Genomic DNA, 12503 nt, shown 5'->3' with positions numbered 1-12503 from the left:
GCACTTCGCTCTATCGCGTTTTTCCCCTCTCCCGAACACCACGGCTGCATTGGTTCAGTCTCGTTCCTTCACACACATGACTTCCAAACATCACGTGCTAGCGCGGCAGCGATCACCGCAGATGCGCGTGCCTTTGGGGGAAGGGCGCAGCGCTGCCACAGACCAGCCGTCGCCGAGCTGTGCCCTCTCATTCCCTCCGCGCATGGCTTGAAAACGTCATGCGGCAAACGGCCGAGGTGATCCGATCGTCTCTGGGGGAGGCACACCGTCCAATGCGTGGTGCGGAGTTCGATATATCGAGCGACCGGTGAAATTGAGTTCGATATACGACGCAGCTTTCCTATACTTTTACATGGGATTTTCAAGGGGATATATATATATATATATATATATATATATACACACACAGTCGTGCCTCATTAATATAGATACCTTGGTTTCTGCACAAAACTGTCCATAAAGTGAGTCGTCCATAATAACAAATCAAATCTTTATACGAAAAAAAAAAAAACAAAAAAAAAAACAACACTAAGAATAAGGTCAGCTTTTGAGCATAATGTAAGCCAGTGAAGTTGGCATTAAGAGCTACAAGAACATTCTCCGAGTCACTGTTATGCTTCAAATTCGATGCAATTGAAAGTATTGTGATGCAGTTGCGTATTGTTCTCGATGGCGTTTCATTAATACTCGCATTTTACTCGCATAATGATCGCACTCGCGTAATGATCGCACCCTTGAATTTTGAGGTCAAAATTTCATTTTTTAAATTCCCCGCGTAATGATCGCACCCCGAACATGGAGCCGCCTGGTGGTTGATCTGCAGTCATCCCGCAGCGAATGCATTCCGACGAGTTCCCAACCTAGTCTAGTAACGTTGGAGTTCCCATGATTCCATGCTTCGCGGCGTTCGCCATTTTGCAATCCGCCTTTTGTGCGAGTTTTCTGCGCATGCGCGAAGTCGTAGCGGCGACCGATGGAAACACATTGAGCGGCGTCGACGGCGTTTCTCGGCGCCGCCAGTGCACGGGGGCTGGCGGCACCGGGTGGCACGGTGGCCGTCACAGGCTTGGCAAAGCGATGCCAACCACATCTGCCGCGTACGGTTGCCACTCTCTAAGCGCGCCAAGATGCAAGACGCGGTTTTTCAGGTTTCCTTCACTGAGCCGCGGCCAACAACGACGTGAAGCTACAATTAGGGCCACCAAGCGTCAAGATGTGAATGGCCGACCTTAGCTACCTACTGCATACTCTCGACTGTGCGAAAAACACTTCGTTACAGGTATGTATGCATCTAAAGGAAATGTGCATAATGAAATGTATCTACCGGAGTTTGCACCAAGCCTGTAACCCACCAGTGATAGCCGCAATGAGCATTTGTTCGGCGCGTCTGATGGCGATGTATTTTGTCGTTTGTTTTCTTTATGTGCGAAGGGGCCGGGTAGCGCAGATATCACAGGTGGCTGTGTGCGCTAGATCGTAATATTTAGCATGTTTTATCGCGACTGCCGCCTGACTAAAAAGAAAAGAAAAATTGGGCGTTTGTTGTGATGCACCGCCGTTCGCGAGCCGAGTGGTTGAGCTGGTCATGAGGCTCGCGAACAGCAGTGCATTAAAACGCCGTATTTTTTTTTCTTGTTAGGCAGTCACGATAAAACATGCTAAATATTACGGCCTAGCGCACAGAGCCGCCTGTGATATCTAAGCTACCTAGCCCTTTCGCACATAAAGAAAAGAAAGGACAAAATACATCGCCTTCAGGCCCCGGCGCAACTAAAGCAATCACGCACCGAAAAAATCCTCATTGCAGCTATCCCTGGTGCGCTACAGCCTGGGTGAAAACTCCAGTAGGTACTTTTCATCATGCATATTTCGTTTAGATGCATACATGCCTGTAGTATCTGTGTTTTTGCCGCTCGGAGCATACGTTGCACTTGACACTCTTGCACAACGCACAGTATTTTTTTTTTTAAATTAAAGGCTCACCTTCGTGCACGCCAAAGCATCCGGATTTTGTTCCTTTGGTGTACGCAATCAGATGCACTTCGTTAGGGAGCTTGATAATCGTCGTCTACGTCCAATCGTTTGCAACGGCAAGGAAACCGCCCGGCACAATAAATGAGTCTCCTGGAGGATTCATGCTCGTTCACTTGCAGAGTGGATCGCTCTGGACGTAGAACAGGGTTGGTTCCTGACCGAGATGCGCATCCGATATGTAGGAGATTCACATATGTGTCACCAAGTTGTTGATTCCGCAGAAATCGCGGCGGAGGCAGAAATGAACGTTGGAGATCCTTTCACAACAGAATGACCATTCTCTGCGCACCGAGAACCTTTTCACCACTGCGACCACATCCGTTCTGCCTCCTGAGGCCAGAAACCGGCTACAGCTTTGAATCATCCATTGCCAGAAAAATGCAGCGCGTTTCCTGCAGGTGTGCATTCCGGCCGGGACAATGCCCTTTTCACGGGGTGTGTATATGTGCCTCTCTGCCGATCTTCGTGGATGAAATCCTATAGCTGCACGGTTGTAGATGACGCGAGGAGGAAGCGACGCCCATTGCACCATGCCGGCGCCGGCGGTGACTGCATTGTGCTCGGTAACTCAAGACACCCCGCGCATATGCGCCGCTCAAAGTCACAGGAGACGATTCCACCTAGCTCTGCAGCATCAACAAACCCCTGGCTGCTTTGCCCTTTGAGATCCCTCTCTCTCTCTCTCTGCCCCCAGCCTCTCCTGTCTGCCGAAAACCTGCATGCTGAGAGCGTCTCATTCTGTCACGTCGAACACGGCCCGCGCTACACGCTCTTACAATACGAATATAGTATGTGCGTACGTGCGTTGAGTGGATTGTGAAAATGCTCTACCTTCCCCCATACTGCGTGAACATGATATGCTCTAATCATTGTCACTACTTTCCGCTCCGAGGCCAAAAAAGGGGGGAAGCTTTCTCTTTCTACCAGCGTTGGCGTGGCCATTTCGTATGGTGCGCTTTCGCGTCGTCTGCTACACTGCCGCTCAATGTGTTTCCCGCCCGCTCCCGCATGATGGCGCCACATCCTCGCGCAAAAGGCGGATTCGGCAGCGTCGTAGCGTGCTTTGTGTTTTTGTGCGAGTTTACGCCATTTCACCATGGGGCGGTATGCCAGTTACATCGCCGCGTTCAAGCTCAAGTCTGTCGACTATGCACTGGAGCATGGCAACCGCGCTGCTGGTAGGCATTTCGGCGAGGACGAAATGAGGATACGCTATTGGAAGAAGCAGCGCGAGAAGCTGATGGCTACGAACAAGACACGGCGGGCTTTCCGTGGACCCAAAACGGGCAAGTTCCCTCGTGTTGAGGAGGCGGTCCTAGAATAAGTGAGGGACCTGCGCAAGGACGGTTGTGCAGTGTCATTAGAAATGATACAGACGCAGGCGCGCACAACTGCCAGGAAGCTGGGAATCGCCGCAAAGGATTTCCGCGCTAGCTCCGGTTGGACGACTCGCTTTATGCGACGGAATGGACTTTCCCTGAGGCGGCGGACGTCGTTGTGCCAGCGGCTCCCAGCCGCGTATGAAAGCAAAGTGATAGACTTCCATCACTTCGTCACTAGGCTTCGCGAAAAATGCGGTTACCTCATGTCGCAAATTGGAAACGCCGATCAAACTCCGCTGACGTTCGACATGCCCCGGAATACAATTGTGAACGAGAAGGGTGCTCGGAGCGTCCTTGTGAAGACGTCTGGCGCAGAGAAACAGCGATGCACAGTCATGCTTGCTGTGACGGCAGACGGGCGGAAGCTGCCACCATACGTGATCTTCAAACGGAAGACTATTCCGAAGGGAAACTTTCCCCGTGGCATCCATATACGTGCACAGATGAAAGGGTGGATGACTGCAGACCTGATGGTCGACTGGATCAAGACTGTTTGGGGAAGAAGACCAGGAGCATTTCTGCTTCCCTCGCTTCTGGTTTTGGACAGTTTTAGGGGTCACCTTGTGGACAGCGTGCGCGCCAAGCTGAAAGAGCTGTGCACGGACATTGCAGTCATTCCTGGCGGCCTGACTTCGCTGCTGCAGCCTCTCGACGTGTCTTTGAACAAACCGTTCAAGGACAACGTTCGACGACTTTATGCTGAGTGGATGGCGATGGGCCAGCATGATTTGATGCCGAGCGGAAAGATTAGAAGGCCATCCGTGGAGATGCTGTGCTCGTGGATCACAGAAGCGTGGAGCAGTATCCCCGACGAGGTAGTGGCTAAGAGTTTTAAGAAGACAGGCATATCTAACGCTTTGGATGGAACGGAAGATAACTTCCTGTGGGATTGTGAAGATGCTCCCAGCGACGACACTGCCGTTTCCGATGAGTCGTGCAGCAGTGAAAGCGAGGATGGCGAGGATTCAAACTTTGATTAGAGTACTGACGAAAAAAAATAAATGGGCATTGTGCACTCCATGTGATGCTTAATGTGCGTGTTTATTGCGAAGGTAAGCCTTACTCAGCTTTTATTTTTGGTCGTAATCGAGATATATGTTCTAAGACGTCTGACCTGCAACTTGTTTGCGTTTTCGGTGCTCAAATATTTTGTTGTAGAAAATTTACCCCACGTAATGATCGCACCCCGAAATTTGCATCAGTATTTTTCAAAAAAAAAGTGTGATCATTATGCGAGTAAATACGGTAAATTACTTCCACTTTTAACCTCCCACGAACCCCTGCTATGCTGAATCCAACTTTCTACAAGGCACAAGCTGCTGTCAGAATTTTTTTTTTTTTTTCAAGTGAATTCACTCAACACAAAAAATCGCAACGTTCATAGACTACGCAGCTTCGCTGAGTAAAATATGAAACCACAAGTGAAAAGGGGCAATCAATCAGTTATTGACCCTACTGTTCATGTGGTGCCTGTCAACAAAATCTAGAAAAGAAATTACCTTTGAAGCAGTGTAACGATTTGGTTTTCATGACTGTCCATATTAACGCAACAAAAATACGTGGATCCTAATGGTATCTGTACATTTTCTCCTTGTCCACTGTCCGGATAGAGAGTTTCCATATTAACGAGACGTAAATGCATGGAAAGAGTTTGGTTCCCAGACAAACTGTCCATACATAGTTTGAGTCGTCCACATTAACGGGGGTCGTATTAACGAGGCACGACTGTGTGTGTGTGTGTATTTTTTTTTGTTGGTATTGACAGGAATTAGTGCTATGATGATTTTTAGGGATAAAGAATACTGAATGCAAAGAGGAAAGAAAAACAATGCGCCGATGGTGTTAGTCAAACCCACGACTTCCGAATATCGCATTCAGTGCTAATAGGATGTTCCATATCCGTCGCTATGGTTGAGAGTGGCGCTGGTGAATGCTCACAAGTTTCGGTTACAGTCAACATAAATACCCAAGAAAGCGGAAGGTTGGACAGCCGTCGATGTAGCTCAGTTGGAAGAGCACTGGACGCGATACTCGGAGGTCGTGGGTTCAACTCCCAACATCCGCGCGTTGGTTTTTCTTCCTCTTTGCATTTAATATTCCTTATCTCTAAAAATCATAACACTAACTTCTGTCCCCCCCCCCTCCAAAAATAAAAATAAAAATATATATATCCCCAATGTTTGTCTTCGACACGTAGATGTTGGCTCCTTTACATTCTATAATAACGAGCCCCTCATTTCCCCTTCAATTGTCTGTATATACTGAACAGACATTAAACATGCAGAGGCATTCCTTTTCCATAATCATATTTCAACCATATTCAAAAATTTCAATTTTTGCACACCACAATGCAAAGGTTATCCAAAGTTACAGAAAATTTCAAGGACAGTTCAGTGTATGAGAAAACTTGGTTGGTTGGTTTGTGGGGTTTAACGTCCCAAAGCGACTCAGGCTATGAGAGACGCCGTAGTGGAGGACTCCGGAAATTTCGACCACCTGGGGTTCTTTAACGTGCACTGGGGTATCCCTGGATGCTAACTTGATTCATCTGGTTAGCATCTACAATTTCATTAGAAAATGTCAAATGGAGTACTTGAAGAATTCAAGGATCCCTGACGTGATGCTTACATCAGAAATCTTGTAAGTGGACATGAAACGTTTATGCAACATTCACACAAGTTTTCAAAATTTTGGTTACTGAATTGGCATATGCTACACCACTGAGAGTTTTTCAAAACAATGAAAGCAATGATTATAAGTGCGTTCCCCCCTCTCTTAAATAAAACAAATTAGGCAGAATATGAATTACCTTTCCGTGAACTGCTTGATGGTGCTTACGCAGGCATTTGGAGTCTGAGAATGTGCGCTGACACAGTTCACAGGTCTGCTGACTGTACCAACGTTTATGTGGTGTGTTCTTCCGGTCCAAATGCACAACATGATGGTTGCGCAGTTGCGACAGCTGCTTGAAGCCCTTTCCACACTGGGCACAGGTGAAGTCCCGCTCTTCGCTATGAATTCGAGCATGGTTCTCTAGCTTAAAAGCACTGAATGTCCGATAGTCGCACTGCGTGCACCTGCACAGAAAGCACAACGCACCGTCATACCGCATGTCACTGCTCAGCCATTAGCATGGGTCAAAACTAAGTAACCTTAAAAAAAAAAAGAAAAAAATGCCTCAAAGCATTGACATCACCCTGCGAGCTCTAGAAGGTTGAAACAACTTTGATGGGCTTCTGATTACTGCAAAATGCAAAGGACATGCAAGTCACTGCATTTTCCCGAAATTTTTTTTCACATCTTCCACCCCTTTTTTATAAAAGCCCATTTGGCAAGATATTTTCTTACACTGATGTGAACTAAAGATACCGATCAAGGAGCACATTTCAGAACAGCATTCCAGAAAAGAGACACACTGACTGCAGCCTTACTGGCATCATAATTTAGCAACATCTCCATGCTTCCCTCATTTATGCCCTCTCCATTGATGCTCCTTTTACACAGCTAGCAAACAGCCTTCTCAAGTTCTGAGACAAAATTCCTCACTCTATGTCAAAAAGATAAGACGAAAAACCTCAGAACTGCCTGTCATGTGCCCCATTTGCATCATGCCTAACGTGTTGTCAACCTGATGCAGCAGGTTCTAACTGGATATATGCATTGCTCTACACAAAATGAGACTACCACAAAACCAAAGCTGCGAATGTGCACACACACGCAGGCAGCATCACAAACACTTGAACGCTGGATCCATATACAGTAAACCCTCGTTAACTCGAAGTTATAAAATCCGGGAAAAATTTTGAGATAAGCAGAGTTTTGAGTTAAACAAAAATGCCAAAAATTTCTGGCGACAATCCCTGGCGATCAGCCGCGCGCCGCCGCCGCCAATGCCTGTCGTTGCTGCTGGTGCACACCGCACAGAGCAACAAAACTATGCGACAGAGGCGCATTTTCAGCGTTGCTTTGTTACCGCTGTCTTGTCGTTCAGTCAGGGGGAGTACAATTACGTTATATGCCGTTTCTAACACTAAACAGCATGACGTATGGTAGAACAGTGATGAATTTTTTTGTAACGCATTGGGTGTAAAAAAAAAAAAAAAAAAAAAAAAAAAAAAAAAAAAAAAAAAAAAAAAAAAAAAGTCACAACTCAGCAGTGCGCTACTATTGCTCCTTTCGAAAATTAACAATATCTAGCCTTTTTATTTTCCTTTACTACCCTACCAAGCTTTTACTGATTTGTCTCGATGCGCTCATATATGCACGGATCAGATGAAGTGAGCGTCTGCAGGTTCTTCACTCAAACCGGACTAGGAAAACTAACTGCGCTCGCACACACACACAAAAAAAAGCCAGGACGGAAATTGAGTAGCCCAAAGCCTTCTGCGATTGGCTGCCTAGCGAGCTGCTTCTGGGTGATACACGAAATTTTCTACAAAGCCAGAACCTGAGTGCGACAGCAACGAGCAAAAATGCTTTGGCGGCCCTTGACCTGTCGCATCCGTCGACGCTCCACTGCACAAAGGAAGCTTTTGTAATAAAAGGAAAAGAATTCTCAGGAAAAACTCAACTTTATAATTTTCGAAGGAACTGGGTAATGCTTGGCTTTGTAGAAAATTTCGTGCATCACCCAGAAGCACCTCGCTAGGCAGCCAATCGCCAATTTCCATCCTGGCTTTTTTTTTTTTTTTTTCTGCGCAAGCGAAGTTTGTTTTTCTAGTCCAATTTGAGCGATGAACCTGCAGACGCTCACTTCGTCTGATTTGTGCTGCGGACACCACATACACAACAAAAATCAGTCAGCGCTTCGTGCACATGGTGCGACGAAAAGAACCACACAATCACTAATTAAGCTCTTGCCGGTGCGCACGTGAGTAGGGCAGCTGACCGAACCACGCCAAATAAGACTTGTCAGCCCCCCCTGCGATCAGCGCTCATGTGACTGCTCCCAAGGTGAAAAACGGCTGCGTCCACGGGAATTTTGTATTTGCTCTTCAAACGTGACTGCGTTCGGCACTTAGTACAAGAACAAAGCGCTCGCTCGGAGCCCCTATCACCTTTGCCTTCGGTCTTTCCAGTCAAAATTTCAAGATATCCACATTACGCCCGAAAAATGCTTCGAGATAAATGGGAGCTAATACATAGCACCAAAATTTTCAACTTTACCGATTTTTCGAGATATGCGAGTTCGTGTCAATGAGGGTTTACTGTGTAGCATAAGAGGAGTGGCTTTACGCATCCAGTAATGTAAAAAAAAATGAGTGAAATGCCTCAGTTCTTTAGAGCTGTAGCCACATAGGAAACACTACAGAATTTGTGGCAGTATTTCGCAGCTGCTGGATAAGTGAGTTTAAGGTTGAAAAATACTAACAAAATAATTCCACTCAATTTCTTAACGGCATGCAAACAATGCACAATCACTTGACATGCAGGCGGGCGGCATGTCTTTGCAGAAAGTGTGCCATTAGTGTGAGTGCACTCTAGTTTCGCTTGTGCACCAGAGGTGAGCATCATGTTAACATTATTTCTTCCCTTTCTGGTAAGTCTGCACCATACACTGCAAAACACTTTTGAAGGATAGATTTTCCCTCTTTTTTTACCATTGAACATATTGTTTAAATCTGCCTAGACTGCCACAAGCTCCACAGTAAGATGAAAGGACGAATATGCGCAGCGTTACATTGGAACCATCACAAAAACTAGCACTTTACTATGCAACCACATGGCAAGCACCTGTGCAAGTCCAAGTCTAGAACATGATTTCTCCACAAGTGCATGGCAAGGCTACGCCAATGATCTCTCTGTTCTCCACACTCAGGACAGCGGTAAGGTCGAGAGCCAGCGGGTGCATGGCATCGCACATGATATTCAAGGCTTTCTTCAGTGCGGAATCGGTACCCACAGCTACGTTCGCCACACCTGAAATAAGAGAGAGCATTGTCTCGTGAATACAAAAAGGCATTAACCCATGATCCACTGGTTACTTACTACTCCTTAAACACTTACCTCAAATTCAATTCAAGTTATTTACTTTAGAAAAATGTGTACAAAAGCATTTGGGCCCTTAGCAAGCTGCTAGTTTAGGCCCATGTAATAAATGCACCAATAGAAGGCCCATTTTACAATACGACCTCTATTAATTTTTACAGCATTGCAATCCAAAGAACTTGCACATTTTCCACACATGGCCATACTGAAGAGCTCAGGATTAATACGGACCAACAAGAGATTCTTTAATGTGCTCCAAAATCTCAGTACATAGCTGTTTTTGCACTTCACCTTTATCAAAACGTGGTATCCTCCCGATACCCCCCCACCTGTACTGCAGCAAAATGCCACCACTGAGCGATTGGCCCCCACCCTGGGCCAATCTTGTCTCTAGCTTGTCTCTAAGTAGCTGTAAGACGCTTGAATCTTGCGTCTTCGCTTTCTTGTCTTGAATTTCTCTACACATGGAAGCGTCCAGAGCCCCGAGCAAGGATTGCTCCTGCTGCCCAGAAGTTCACCTGTTTCGTAATCTTTTCAGCGCACGCCTGAAAGCGTCACAAGCGAACCACTTTGTGCTGGTGCAGCTAACGCTTGTTGTAAATGCTTTTGCAAACGCTTTTGCCTGCTTTTGAGCGCAGTGAGCTGGGCCCTTGAAAGAACTTTGTGAGAAGCAACGGCAAGCAAACCCCGCCAAATAGGGTTCTGTAAAACGCTTCACATTCAGGCATGTCGCGCTCCATTTGCAACAAGCCCAGATTGATTAGTGCCTCTGTTATCTACGCATTGAAAAAGGTAAACGTGCGTGCGGAGTCATTCGCGGAAAAAAAATCTATTTTTGACAAGTAAGCTTTTCGGAATCTACAACATTATTTCTATGTTGTCCTGAAATATTACGCCAAAAAACTAAGTACTTGAAATAAATATTTTTGTCAGTGCCGGCGTCGAGATATCCACTCCAAACTGCGAAGAAGCTGCCAAGTTCACAGCGTGACTACTCGTTTTTCCGGCACGATGCGCCACCATTTCGGTATCGTTGGAAAGCCCAACTCTTCAGCTCTTTGTCCCAGTCCTTCCCTTCCTTCTCCGGCAGCTGGCAAGTGCACAAAAAAAGAAAATCCGCAGGACGGCAGCACGAAGCCGCCAATGAATGCCGCACCCCGATTGACTCTGCGTTGCGGTGCGTTGCAAGACGCCTCCTCATTAGCTGACGCTGTGGCATAATGGCAGCCAGCCCACGAAGCGTCTGCTTTGTCCGCCGCTGGCATGGCCGCTGGAAAGCAATTCCTTTTCTTGTGTTTCGAGGCTTCGACCATGCGCAATGAATCATCGCACGTTCGAAAAGAAGTTCTGGACAAAGCATGACTATAGGAAATCTGCGCTGGAGTTTTCCACGCACCGCCAGCGCCGCCAAGTGGCCATCGCGCCACTATCTTGGTCGGACGGCTGAGACTGCCGCGGCTGGAGGCGCTGAAGTGCGGCTAATTTATCGCGAAAGCAAAGGCATGCTGCTGCGTTAAAAAGTGCTCTATTACGATAACAAGACTGCTCTGTATTCCATTTCACCGCAATTGTACAAAACACAGTGGCGGTAGAACTCGGCTGGATTCAGGAGACTGCATGAGTAAGGAGGATTGTTGAGGCGCCACTTATTACGCTTTATAACGTGGCTTCGCCTGTCATAGCATACATATAGAGATCTGTTGATTCGCTTTTATCATTTGCACAATTTGATGAGAATGTGTTGTGAAGGGCGCCTTTTAGAACTGGCGTGGGCTTGAGGTTCACGTGCGAACATCTGATTGTTGAGCGTTGCTCGTGCACTTGAGTGGGCCGTTGCAAGATGAACGGCAACCCAAAGTCAATAAAGGATGAGAGTAAGTGGCATCCTGGTGTGCATATTGCAATCGTCTAGAGATGAAAAAACGAATGAGTTAAAGAGTTAGCCCAATGTATGATCATACACATCACACCGTTAAATGGTGCATGCTGCAATTTTCATTCTGTGCAAAGAACAAAGCTTAGCAATTTTGTTGCTTCATATTCGCGCTATTTTTTTTTGGTACTAACCATCACCGATACTAACCCCATCTTTCGATGCAGTTTCTTGTCTCTTAAGATAGCGCGAGTTTAGACTAAGAAGATTTAAGATATGGCAACTCTCCCCCACACTCTTTAATTGTAGGGCGCCGATAATTTCCACCCAAAATTTATCAGCGGAACAATTGTGGCCACTTAACTATTTACTGTCCTGTGCGAGTCTTTTCTATCGATGATTTGCAGTGGATCTCGGTTTTATTCGCTTCGAAGAATGAACAAAATACACTTCAAACCATCAATTGATAGCCATTTGCTGTCGTAAACAGGCAAGTGTCGAAACGCGACTACAGGCCTTTGTTGCTCTATAGATGCGGTCAACAGCATCGTCCTAAATAATGGTGCGTTATATTTCGCAACACACGAGGCACTTCTTGGTTGAGAAGTTTTCTTATCATGAAGCTGTTGAATCATTACCGTTCCTCAAAGGGCAGTAGGCAAGTACTGCACGTGTTCAATGCGCCTAACACGCACAGTATTTCCAAAGCCTACATAATGTTAGTATAGCAGGGAGGTTGTTTCACTTTGGTGTGATATATTTACTCTCCACTAGCGATGCTTCAATGCAGGTAATCTTATTTGCTAGAAAGTGCGCGCGTAATTGCAGTGCAGGGACGCTCACCTTTGCAAGCACCCCATATACAGTCGAACCCGGATATAAGGGGATCGCGGAATAGTTCGATATATCGATAATTTGATATACAGAAATCGGCTTGTGACGGCACTTACGATGCGAAAAAATGATACCGTATATGTCGCGTAATCAACCCACTCGCATAATAAACCCACCCTCCACTTTTGCACCCGAGAATTAAAAAAAAACAAAAAAGCATTAAGGCCAGCTCGCTCACATGCAAATGATTGAGCGATCTCAGCAACGAGCGGCAGCGACAGAGGGAAAGATTTCAAACTTGTTGGAACTGCGTCCCTCTCGCCACTCGAGCCACCGCGGCAGCTCAAACAAGGTTTCTGTGTCGCCCCGGCAGAAATCGTCAGCGTTTTCGC

At 46.5% G+C, this 12503-nt stretch overlaps 1 protein-coding gene across 2 annotated transcripts in view; it reads right to left on the bottom strand.

Annotated features, from left to right (window-relative positions):
* The window catches only part of LOC146205031 (uncharacterized), a 93252-nt gene that overhangs the window by 23654 nt on the left and 57095 nt on the right, over window positions 1–12503 (bottom strand). For both annotated transcript variants that reach the window (XM_084589703.1, XM_084589705.1), the window contains exons 11-12: window positions 9150–9335; window positions 6226–6493 (exon numbers count right to left, since the gene is read on the bottom strand). In XM_084589703.1, coding sequence (XP_084445829.1) covers window positions 6226–6493; window positions 9150–9335 — 454 coding nt within the window. The remainder of the gene's footprint in view (window positions 1–6225; window positions 6494–9149; window positions 9336–12503) is intronic.

The sequence above is a fragment of the Amblyomma maculatum genome, chromosome 1 (assembly GCF_055883805.1).
Source record: "Amblyomma maculatum isolate TAMU_Amacu chromosome 1, ASM5588380v1, whole genome shotgun sequence".
NCBI classification, from domain to species: Eukaryota; Metazoa; Arthropoda; class Arachnida; order Ixodida; family Ixodidae; genus Amblyomma; species Amblyomma maculatum.
Note: the sequence above shows the minus strand (reverse complement) of the source record. Positions and strands in the feature narration are given on the sequence as shown.